This window comes from Camelina sativa, chromosome 6, assembly GCF_000633955.1.
Source record: "Camelina sativa cultivar DH55 chromosome 6, Cs, whole genome shotgun sequence".
NCBI lineage: Eukaryota > Viridiplantae > Streptophyta > Magnoliopsida > Brassicales > Brassicaceae > Camelina > Camelina sativa.
The window spans coordinates 25,374,536-25,385,682 of record NC_025690.1 but is presented as its reverse complement, the minus strand read 5'-3'; the positions used below and the strand labels follow the sequence as shown (position 1 = coordinate 25,385,682).

Genomic DNA, 11,147 nt, shown 5'->3' with positions numbered 1-11,147 from the left:
ATATATATATATATATATATATATATATATATATATATATATAAAAGTGATGATCAGTTCAATTTGGACTTGGATTTATTACATGTTGATGTCTTTAAATCTGATCGTTTCAATAAGCAGGATCTTATTTGGTTGATTTCGTACAGCTCTCTGATCCTCTCTATTTGATTCCGTTTGACAGTTGATTTGCCTCCATGGTTCTCGTCGTTGAATGTAGCTATCGAATCTGATGTAGACATCGTAAGTTTCACTGATTTCTCTCCAAATTTTGATTGTTTTTTTTTGGGTATTCAAAGAAAAAAAGTTGCTATATTTGGGATTTGATATTTGGTAGAATGCAAAGAGCATATCAAAGATGTCGAGAAGTCTTCTGCCTGTTATATGCTTCAGAGATGGTAGTCCTCCTCTCCCTGATGCCTCTACCAACGCTCAGAAAGGTTTAGGTACGATTTAGGTAAATATAGGATACGTCTATAGTTTGGTTTCTTCTTTGTCTGGTCAAAGAGATCACAAATTGTTTATGGGGGAAATAAAGAAAGTGTTTTTCCTTCATGTTGTTTATGTAGAGCTAGGAAGGTTCTTCAATGGATCTTTTGAAGGAGCTGAAGATATCGAGATTGCTGAGCAGTGTTACCCTATGCAGAAGAATATATCCTTGAGATTGACCAATGAACAGGTTCTCACATTACTCTCAAAACCTTCCTTGTCTGTTACTACTTTTTTTTGAATTGATGAGTTTCTTTTATTAATGTTTGTTATTGTTTCTAGATTTCACCGGGAGCTTGGTATGTTGGTCTTTTCAACGGAATCGGGGCTACGAGGACTCAGGGGAAAATGGTATGGTTCTCTGTAATGTAACACTCTTTTATTTTTTTAAAAAGCCTCAGCTTTTATGTAATACTTGGATACTTGCACAGATTGTTCGCTCCTCGGCGTTTTCATTTAGTGCCAACATTAGTGTTGAAGGTTGTAAAGCCGCTACAATGTGGGGGCCTTCCTGCAACCAGACGATTTATCCGCTTTCATGTTCTCGGTTCGATAACCAGACTGGAAGTGTTATTTCTTGCTCCGATTCTTTCCCTAGTTCTTGCCTGACTGCTGCTGAAACAAAGACATATGCTTTAGATGTTGATGGAATAGCTGAACAGTTAGTGATTATGGCATCCAATGTCAAAGTGAATTCCAATGAAAGTTACCTCATGTGTTACGCCCGTTTTGGAGCCATTGCTTCAGAGACTCTACATGATTACGCTGCTGATATACACAAAGTTCCTTTAGTTATTAAGAAACCGAAAGCTGGTCGATGGTACATTGTTGTAAGTTTATCTGGACGGGAGAATCGGCTTGTACAGGGCACAAATTCTAGTTCTAAGGTCTGCTTTTCACTGAATGTTAAAGTGCTCGGTTGTCCCGTGGGAAAAGCAGGACCGAATTGCGGGCAGCAAATCTACATGCTTCAGGTAAGTAGCTCTAAAATCAATATTGAGCTCTAGAGTTATTCGAGTTGTTGAACACGATACATTTTATGCAGGCAGTTATGAGGAGAGGGTCGTTGACACCTTTTGAATCATATTATTTGCCGGTCAATGACGCTTCACCTTCAGGCTCAAGCACAGCTTTCCCCCTCGAACCCATTGTCAGCAACTCTTCCTCTATTCCTGATTTCGACACAAGCACATGGACTTATTTTCTCATGAACATCCCTCAAGGAGGTGCTGGTGGGCATATACACTTCAGATTAACATCAGATTCCACAATACAGTATGAAGTTTATCTTAGATTTGGTGGATTGCCCACTCTTGAGGACCGGGACTATTATTATGTGAATCGAACAAGCGCCAGCCGCTCAATGTTCTTCTCATTGTATAATTCTAGCCAAGAAAAGGTTGATTTCTACATTTTGTATGCTCGAGAAGGAACATGGTCAGTCGGGTTAAGGCAGCTCAATAACTCTACTGCTCCTGCTGCTTTCAAAGGTCCACCTACTCTAGTATCTCTTTCGCTTGAAAGATGTCCGAGAAGGTGTTCATCTCATGGGCAATGCCGATATGCTTTTGACGCTAGTGGATTGACATCTTACAGGTTTTCTTATATATCTCGAACCAGTTGAAATTTGTAAACATGGAGAGTAGATAATTTCGAGAGTTAAATTCTTGTGTTGTGTTTCAGCTTTTGTTCTTGTGACAGAACCCATGGAGGCTTTGACTGCAGCATTGAGATTGTGTCAGTCCAAGGTATCTTAATCTTATCAGTGTTGAACCTTTGACAACTTTTTCTGTGTACTCATGTGCTTAAAAACCTCATGCAGAACATGTTGTTCAGTCTATTGCTCTCATTGCATCAAATGCAGCTGCTCTTTTGCCAGCTTATTGGGCTCTTCGGCAGCGAGTAATATTCTTGGTTTACACTTATAGTTTGATAGTCTTGGTTTGTTCCTTTTTTCCCATCTAAAAGCTGCTTATTCATGTGCTAAACAGGAGTATCCAGAGTGGGTTCTGTTCACATCCAGCGGAATCGCGAGCGCTCTGTATCATGCATGTGATGTAGGCACCTGGTGTGTGTTAAGTTACAATGTTTTACAGGTACGAGTAGTTTGATAGCTGCATCATTGTCATCTTCTGTGTGGAATATCAATTACAAGATGGTAATTTTTTGCTTCAGTTCATGGATTTCTGGCTCTCTTTCATGGCGGTGATTGGTACCTTTGTGTACTTATCCACGGCTGATGAAGCAGTTAAGAGGACAATACACACAGTTGTTGCCATTCTCACAGCTTTATTGGCCTTGACCAAGGCAACAAGGTATCTGAGATGTTTGACTGTGAATGGTTATGATAAATAGTATCTTGGTAGTATTTTATTTTATTGTGACATCAAAGCAACCTTGATACTATTTAAATACTGTTACATTGGCTTGCTATCTATTTGCAGGGCGTCGAATATTATCATTGTGTTAGCAATTGGTTCACTTGCTCTCCTCATCGGATTTTTGGTAGAATTTGTTACCAAGTATCGATCATATTGCGGGTCGGCTGGATTTTCATTGAACATGCTCGACAGGTAAAATAAGGAAGCCATTCTGTTTCCTTGACTTGAACATACAATTACCACCAATGTGACGAAATCATTATTTATCTGAGTTCTGTCATATTTTTCTCGTAGGCCACGGGCAGTCAAAGAATGGTTTAGTAATTTGATCAAGACGCTCAATAAACGGTTTCGTTGGGGCTTTGTGGCGGCTGGTCTTGTACTCTTCACGGTGGCGGCCATAAGTTTCAAAGTCGAAACCAGTTCGAGCTACTGGATTTGGCACAGGTGTGTGTATGTTATGTTTATTAAATATGAATAAAGTTGATCGTATCACTTTTCTGAAGGTTGACTTATGAAAATTATGTGCAGTATTTGGCATTTCACAATCTACACATCTTCCTTCTTCTTCCTCTGTTCGAAGATTGCAATTGTAAATAATGAGAACCAAGCCCACAATGGAGCTGACAACTACGAGTTAACAAGGCAAGACTCGCTACCAAGAAACTAAGAAAAGCATAAAGATAGAGGCTTTTACTGGATTTTTTCTGTATCTTGTCCTATATACCAACCAAAGAAGTTTTAGAACAGAACAAATACATGGTGATGGGTAAATATTCAGGTTTTATCTCTCCCTTACTTAAATTTCTCCGGTGTGGCATCTGGACTTCACTGCCAACTTGTGTCTGTAATCTTGTATGTCTATACACACATAGTGATAGGATAAAGTTCACTGGAGTTGTCCAGTTGCATCATTTATAATGCTTTGGTACAATAAGAGGCTTTGGCATTCTTGAACAATCTTTACTTCCACGGCTTTTTAGGCTGATTAACTATTGCTGTGTCCATGGTTGTAATTGCTAGGCTAAGTTGCCCCCTAGCCAACTGCAACCTGGAGTTTTGGGATTGTTGCAGTTTCTCCTCTCTGTTTTACGCAGATGAGCCGCTTGATTCCAATGGCCTTCGGAGGCGTAGGCGTTTGACAGGATGGAGTAGTTCACAGGTTTGCTAGGTTCAATCTCAAGAAGCTTCTTTGCACCCCATTTCATGGATTTTATTTTCTCATGGATGTTACATGCTCCTGTGAAAGCTGCCAAAGCATCAGTGCTTGGTTCTGTGGGCATTGACTTTAAAACATCAAAAGCCTCGTCGATGAAACCAGCTCGACCAAGAAGATCGATCAGACAAGTGTAGTGTTCTTCCTCTGGTTCTATCTTGTAAACGTTAGTCATTTGTTTGAACCAGTGAAGCCCTTCTTGAACTAATCCTCCATGGCTACAAGCAGACAGGACCTCTAGAAAAGTGATCTTGTCTGGATGAAGTTTCTGCAGCATACTTTCAAACATTCGCAAGCTTTCTTCTGGGAGTCCATGAGAAGCCAAAGCTCCGATAACTGAAGTCCATGAAACAAGATCAGGATCTCGGATGGAATGAAAACATAGAAGTGCTTCAGATAAATTTCCCGTCTTGGAGTAAGAACTTATCAGAGAATTAGCCACCGAAAAAAAATCTGCAGAGCCCCGTTTAGTAACAATGGCTTGGACTTGCTTAATCTCCTGAATTGCAGAGAATTTCGAGCAGGAACTCAAAACACTTGCAAAGGTGAGCTCATCTGGTTGAACATTCCCACGGAGCATTTGACTAAATAGTCTCATAACTTCTCTCCCCTCTCCACTTTGTCCAAAACCCACAATCATCGCATTCCAAGACACTACATTTCTCACAACCATCGATTCAAAACACTTCCGAGCATCGCTCATATGATGACTCTTAGCATACATATTAACCAACGCAGTCGCCACTGGAATATCGAATTGAAATGACAGTTTGAAGACAGTGGCATGAATCTGCTTCCCTTGTTTGATCCCGCACGCACTGAGAAGACTCGAGAGAGTGAAATCATCACCCGTGAATCCGTCTTCGTCAGAACCCATCAGCTTGAGTAAACCAAAAGCTTCATCAATCATACCGTTAAGAACATAAGACGAAACCAAAGCGTTCCACAGCACTAAATCTCTACAAAAAACCGCCTCAAAGACTCGACTTGCTTCAACAATGTGACCACATTTCCCGTAGAAATCAACGAGAGTAGTACTCAGAAAGCAACTTGATTCGAGACCTAGTTTCACTATCAGACAGTGTAATTGGATACCAGCTCCCACATCGTTGGAATCAGTACACAACCGAATCAACCCTATAGACGACACATGATCCAAACTCACCTCACTAAGAAGAATCCGACTCAAATACCAAAAACCTAGACGAGCTCTGTGGTTGGTGTCACCGTCTCGGTGAAGGACACCGTGGATGAGTATGTTCCAAGTAACAATGTTTCTCACAGGCATTTCGTCGAAGAGCTTATCTGCATCATCGAAGTCTCTGCATTTCGTGTAAGCTTGCAAGAGCTTGTTTTGAAGGAAGAGAGAATTGTAAGTCCCTTCTTTTACCATGAACCCATGATGTTGTTTCGCGCCACCAAAGAGATGATCAAAGCTAGCAGATAACTTCGATACAGAGGATATAGCTATAGATGAGGAAGAAGGAAGGGTTCTGAGGGTTCGCAAGGAAGATAAATAGTTTTTGAATTGGACGGTCATTATTGGAGTTGATCGGAACGTAAAACGCATCTCTACCGCCGGTCATGAAAACAAAAAAGACGGCGTGGCGGGAAACGTCTGACATAATTCGAGGCTTAAACTTTAGAGCCGAGCCGAGCCGAGTCGAGTCGTTTCCGAAGAGGTATTGTATTTATTTGTCATGGTAAATAGAGTAATTAATGAATGACCAATGAGTTTTGTCGACAGTTAACCACACACACTAGCTGAGTTTTTACTTTTTAGTTCAAACTTTAAACAAAAAATATTAGTGACAATTATTTATCATGTGACTTTATTTTAAATATCTTTCTTCTTCTTTTTATTTAATTGCAACCCTCTTTTTGTCTTTAAATTGATAAATTGCTATGAATGTTGCAGTAAGAACTAAAATTTTATGCTTTTACTTTTAAAGAAAATATTATAGAGCATTCCTCTTAAATTTACTAATTTGAGATTTATAAAAGTAATAAAAAGTTTTAAACCATATATTATTGACTTTCAATAATTTGTCATAAATAATTAAAAAGATGATTAATCAGTAAAAAAAATGCTCATTGAAAATTGTAAAAACGTTACAGTTTGGTTTTAATAACATCCAGTTCAAATAGACGAAACGACATTGTAACAACTGGCATATACTTTAGTCAAACAGAAAGTACCTAATAACGCTTCTCTTTTCTTTTATAGTTTTAGATTTTTTCTGATTTTGAATGAGTTACAATGNTTTTTTTTTTTTTTTTTTTTTATAATTTAAAGTTGTAAAAACGTTAAAGTTTGGTTAAATAAGACCAAACTAAAAGTAAAAGTTCACATTACATAAACTAGTCACTCTTTTATAAAAAAATAACGTTCATTTTGATTCAATATAAGTATCGTTTTTACGTAAAATAAGAAAAGAAAATAAATATTATATTATTCTTTTAAATTAAGTATTATTAAGAAATGCTATTACTTTACTTTCCCAAAACATAAATCTTAAAGTTTAATCAATTTTACACTGTTGATTAGAATAATAAAATCTACTTCCAAAAAACGGTACTCCTTCCGTTTCAATATATAAGATGTTTTAAGTAGAGCACGTAGATTAATAAATGATTACTTTTAAATAGTTCAACCAATTATAAACAAGACTACATAATATAAAATATTAAATTATTCGAAAAGTTGCATAGAAAATTAAAAACATTTTATATTACTCGAAAACATGTTATACTGTGAAACGGAGTAAGTATTTAACTTGAAATAGATAGAATAATATGTCAAGTTATTTGATTAGAAAATTAATCAAAAATTAAATAATAGTACTAATTTCTTCTCTAACTTTTATTAGTTTGTTAAAGTTTTGCAAATTGTGTTAACTCAACCAGTGGGTTAAACAATTAACTAGAGTTAAAACTTAAAACGTCATATTGACAGCTAATAATATAAGTTTGATGATGATTGTATTGGTATGGGTTTCTCTCTTTCTCTCTTTCTCTCTTTCTCTCTTTCTCTCTCATTTCCAATGCGTCTTTCATATATAAAATCCATCTTGCCTTCATTCAATAAAAATCATTTCTCTACATTTTCTTAATAGCTGCAACCAAAAAAAATAGTACTACAGAAAGAAGATTTTTATAGAAAAATTTAATAGAGACAAAAAGGTTAGTGGTGATTCCGCATTATTATAATCTGATCCCCCTTCTTGATTTCTCATTTCGATAAAACTTTTTGCTTGCAAGTTTCGTATTTTTTTTTACAATTTAGTAACCCTAATTTTGGGGGAAAAAACAAGTACTTCGATTTTTTTTTTGGGGAAAAAGGGTCTGTAACTATGGGAAAGTTTGATTTTTGACCCCAAACTTCTTCATCGGTCACCATCCATCGAAACCCAAACCTCGAAAGAGAAAGAGGGAAATGGCGGGCCAAGTGGGGAACTGTGAAGCCGGTATAGGGTTTTGCCAAAACTGAAAAAAATTTCCCTAAATTTTCGATTTTTTTTTTGTGTTTCCCGCTAAAAAAACCCTAATTTCCGCCATGGAAACTCAGAGGTCTTAATCGTAAGTTCATGATTTCTTCAGTTCCTGGATCTTCTTCTTGTTTCTCATAGAAGATTCCTGGGGTTTTCGTTTCTCTTTTGGTTTTATTGCTATTTTCTTGTTTCGTTTGGTTTGTGGTTCAGTGATAAAATGGGATCTATGAATGGTTGTAGGGTTCGTTGTTCGTTGTCCGTTGTCAATGGCGGGTTGGTCGATGGTAGCTGACGAGGATGCCGTCGATCTTAACAAAACTCCGAAGAACCTCGACGCCAATAGGTCTCCTGAAAGCGTCAACCCAGAATCTACAGGGTCTGGGTTTGAAAAGAAGATTAAAGACCTCATCTCTTTGTTCCGACCTTTACTTGAATCTTTCCTTCGCGAGTTCTGTTCCGCGGATAGCTTCCGACCTCTTCCTCCGATGACTGGCGACGGGAGGACCGTTGATTTGTTCAATCTTTTCTTGAACGTGAGTCACAAAGGTGGATTTGATGCAGTGTCTTTAAATGGGTTATGGGATGAGGTTGCTCAAGACTCTGGATTAGGGTCTTATAACTCAGCATCTGCTAAACTGATCTATGTTAAGTACCTTGATGCACTTGCTCGATGGCTGAACAGAGTTACTGCTGGTGATACTGATGCCAGTAGCCTTGAGTTGTCTGGAATCGCTGATGCTTTGGTGGCTAGACTTAAAGTTTTCTTATCTGAAGTGAAAAGGAAGTATGAGCTGAGGAAAGGTAACACTGCAAAGGAGTTAGGAGCAGAGCTTAAATGGTTTATATCAAAAACGAAGAGAAGATACGATAAGTACCAAACTGGCAAAGAGCCTTGTTCGAATGATGCTGTGAAAGAAATCGAGGGTTCCAAGTTTACAGAAAAGAGACTGGAGAAGATAATGGTCCTTGAATCCGGTGATCGGGACGGCTCTTCGCCTGGGAAGAGAAAACGAGAATGTCCTTTAGAGACATTGAAATGGTTAAGCGAGGCTGCTAAGGATCCATCTGATCCATCTATCGGTCGTGTCCCAGATAGATCAAAGTGGGTAGCTTACGGGAGTGAAGAGCCATGGAAACAACTTCTTCTGTTTAGGGCCTCTATAACAAACAACGATCCAGCTTGTGAAAAGACTTGGCAGGTGGGTATAGTTTTTCGAGAAATCTGCATTTGCTGGTATGCTTTAGTAATTTGACATACATTATTGGATTTTAACTATGAATATGTGAATTTTGCCTGTAGAAAGAATCATGAATTGCATGTGTCACTAAAGCATTTTAAGGAGTCCCTCGTAGCAACTTAGGAAATGCTGCTTCTGTTTTCATCATGTGAAATTTGATGCTTTATAGTGTCTGCTTCCCAATATTCCACAATGAGAGTGCTTTAGCACAAGTGTTGTATTACTGCTTGAGAAGATTCTCAATGCTGTCTCACTGCAAAGAGGCTTTGAATCGTTTAAATTGAAAAAGAATCTAATTAGTCTGATGGTGATTGTTAGGCTGTGCTCTCTGATTTTGCTGCTGTTCTTCCATGTTTATGCAATTTAAGTTTTGATAATTTGCTCGTGTGTTTCAGAAACTCCAGAAGATGCACCCATCAATGTACGATGATAGTGCTGGACCTGGTTACAATCTAAGGGAGAGGCTGAGTTACGATGGTAGTCAGTTTAATGACAAGAAAGGTGGGAATGGCTCGGATTCAGACAGTTCAGATGAGGAGGATAGACCATGTGCTATAGTTGGGTCCGAGTTTCAAGCTGATGTACCGGAGTGGACTGACATAACCCCTGAAAGCGATTCAAAGTGGTTGGGCACTCGGATCTGGCCACTGACCAAAGAGCAAAGCAAGAATAATCTTCTTATCGAAAGAGATCGTATTGGAAAAGGAAGACAGGATTCTTGTGGCTGCCATAATCCAGGATCCATTGAGTGTGTCAAGTTTCATATCAGTGCAAAACAGGATAAACTGAAACTTGAACTTGGTCCAGCTTTCTACATGTGGTGTTTTCATGTCATGGGTGAAAGTATTCTTCAGTATTGGACAGACATAGAACTGAAGAAGATAAAGTCTTTGATGAGTTCTCCACCTTCACTTAGCCAAGCTTTCTTCGATCAGGCCAAGACAATCCTTTCGTCAAAGAGCAGAGGAAAAATCGTGAGCTACTACTACAACGTGACTCTTTTGCAGTATAGGGCAAATCAGAGTAGAACCACTCATGATATAGACAGTGATACTGATCAATACTTCACCGGTGCAACAGAGAATGAAAATCCAACCCCCGAAGCAAACACATCCCAGAAACCCGGCCTGCTTTCCCCTAAGAAAAAAACATGTCGATAGAAAGAGCGAGGTAGCTAGAGCCGTGATGAATCACCCTGTTGAGAGATTTCAAGTTGGAGCAGCTCTTTTTGTTTTCTTTCCATCTCGTTTTTTGGGCTTTCTTTTGCCATATTGAAACTGGCTTTAAACTCTGGGAAAAGGCGCTTTCATCATGGCAGCATTGTCTCAGCAAATTCTGGTTTTGGTTTTGAGGTAAATACTTCCATCTCTTCCTTGATGATTCTGCAGTATTATTCTTTTTTTTTGGTTGGCATAACTGAAAAAGGCTTTGTGAAGAAAACTGATGAATCAGAGAGTAGATTTCTACAAGTACAGTAAGAGAAATTTCGATTAGTTTAGATTTGGCAACAGAGACCAAATGTAATTGCTTGCTATATGGATTTTTTTTGTTTGTTTCCAGAAAAAAAAAAAGTGTAATATCTGGTTACTACTTTAAGATCACACAAGTTCATGATTTTAATCTTCTCATCACATGAATGCATAATTTCTGCACACGGGCAAGGTTATAAAACATGAACGGCTCTGTTTTTACTTAGAAGCTTTTATCTGAGTATATAAATTAAATAATATTTAAAACGGACTAAAAAAGCGATAATGAAGTGGGCCAATTGTTTATGCGTCGGCCCATGAAGGGACCAAACCAAAATTTTATATATTCCATATCATCATAGTTTGGGTCCACGCGCACCTTAAACTATGATTTTAAAAGATTTTCGAGAAGTTATTAAACTCAGAATGACCGTTGATCCGTCAGATCTTTCAAAATTTTCTACGGACCTAAATATTCTTCGATTAAAAGTGATTTGGCAATTTAAACAAACCGCAAACGCAACGGAAATATAGGCCCAATAAGGCCCAATTAAGTTTTAAGTTCAAAATTTAAAAACTCCAGTTTTTCTTCCTTACGCTCCTCCTCCGTTCGTGTTTTTGTCAGAGTCACACTGCGAGAACTTTGTTGTTGCTTCACTTTCCATTCGAAATAATCGAATCCGTACACAGAAATCGAAACTGCAATTATGTCAGCGTACGAGTATCCGAGGTTATCTCGTCCCGAAATCATCACTGCCCTCAAGGAGGCTCAGATTGCGAGCATTACGGACGCCGATTTCAAAAACCCTACTCTCGATTTCGTCTCCGACCTTTACACCAGACTTCTTATCTATCTCGAACCACCC

General features: G+C 38.3%; 4 protein-coding genes across 8 annotated transcripts in view; 3 read left to right on the top strand and 1 right to left on the bottom strand.

Annotated features, from left to right (window-relative positions):
- LOC109124658 overlaps positions 1–3,827 on the top strand; it is a 4,574-nt gene extending 747 nt beyond the window's left edge. Inside the window, exons 2-14 of one of the 3 annotated variants that reach the window (XM_010519962.1) lie at positions 182–240; positions 335–443; positions 567–676; positions 769–837; positions 918–1,460; positions 1,532–2,082; positions 2,188–2,234; positions 2,309–2,388; positions 2,478–2,582; positions 2,662–2,801; positions 2,931–3,059; positions 3,162–3,314; positions 3,399–3,827. In XM_010519962.1, coding sequence (XP_010518264.1) covers positions 182–240; positions 335–443; positions 567–676; positions 769–837; positions 918–1,460; positions 1,532–2,082; positions 2,188–2,234; positions 2,309–2,388; positions 2,478–2,582; positions 2,662–2,801; positions 2,931–3,059; positions 3,162–3,314; positions 3,399–3,537 — 2,234 coding nt within the window. In that variant the 3' untranslated portion in view covers positions 3,538–3,827. Of the gene's footprint in view, positions 1–175; positions 241–334; positions 455–566; positions 677–768; positions 838–917; positions 1,461–1,531; positions 2,083–2,169; positions 2,235–2,308; positions 2,389–2,477; positions 2,583–2,661; positions 2,802–2,930; positions 3,060–3,161; positions 3,315–3,398 lie in introns of those variants that run through there. The other 2 variants (XM_010519961.1, XM_010519964.2) reach the window with 2 other exon arrangements.
- On the bottom strand, positions 3,537–5,952 carry LOC104793575 (pentatricopeptide repeat-containing protein At2g46050, mitochondrial-like). Its single transcript, XM_010519965.2, has one exon. It carries the CDS (start codon positions 5,651–5,653, stop codon positions 3,887–3,889), a length of 1,767 nt encoding a protein of 588 aa, XP_010518267.1. The 5' UTR covers positions 5,654–5,952; the 3' UTR covers positions 3,537–3,886.
- Positions 7,090–10,428, top strand: LOC104793573 (AT-rich interactive domain-containing protein 1-like). Of its 3 annotated transcripts, none has more exons than XM_010519960.1 (3): positions 7,090–7,266; positions 7,815–8,773; positions 9,208–10,428. In XM_010519960.1, the coding sequence occupies exons 2-3, from the start codon at positions 7,841–7,843 to the stop codon at positions 9,970–9,972; spliced, it is 1,698 nt and encodes a 565-aa protein (XP_010518262.1). In that variant the 5' UTR covers positions 7,090–7,266; positions 7,815–7,840; the 3' UTR covers positions 9,973–10,428. The 3 variants fall into 3 exon arrangements, with proteins under 3 accessions (XP_010518262.1, XP_010518261.1, XP_019082420.1); XM_010519959.2 differs by lacking the exon at positions 7,090–7,266 and adding an exon at positions 7,298–7,662; XM_019226875.1 differs by lacking the exon at positions 7,090–7,266 and having other exon boundaries at positions 7,700–8,773.
- The window catches only part of LOC104793572 (probable kinetochore protein NUF2), a 3,392-nt gene continuing 3,144 nt past the window's right edge, over positions 10,900–11,147 (top strand). Inside the window, exon 1 of the mRNA XM_010519958.2 lies at positions 10,900–11,139. Coding sequence (XP_010518260.1) covers positions 10,989–11,139 — 151 coding nt within the window. The 5' untranslated portion in view covers positions 10,900–10,988. The remainder of the gene's footprint in view (positions 11,140–11,147) is intronic.

What these genes read in the sequence shown, in the direction of transcription:
- LOC104793575 (XM_010519965.2), bottom strand. Translation starts at nt 5,653, where the DNA reads ATGCGTTTTACGTTCCGATCAACTCCAATAATGACCGTCCAATTCAAA.
- LOC104793573 (XM_019226875.1), top strand. Translation starts at nt 7,805, where the DNA reads ATGGTTGTAGGGTTCGTTGTTCGTTGTCCGTTGTCAATGGCGGGTTGG. An exon ending in CTTGTGAAAAGACTTGGCAG is followed by an intron (nt 8,774 to 9,207) that starts GTGGGTATAGTT and finishes CGTGTGTTTCAG; the next exon opens with AAACTCCAGAAGATGCACCC.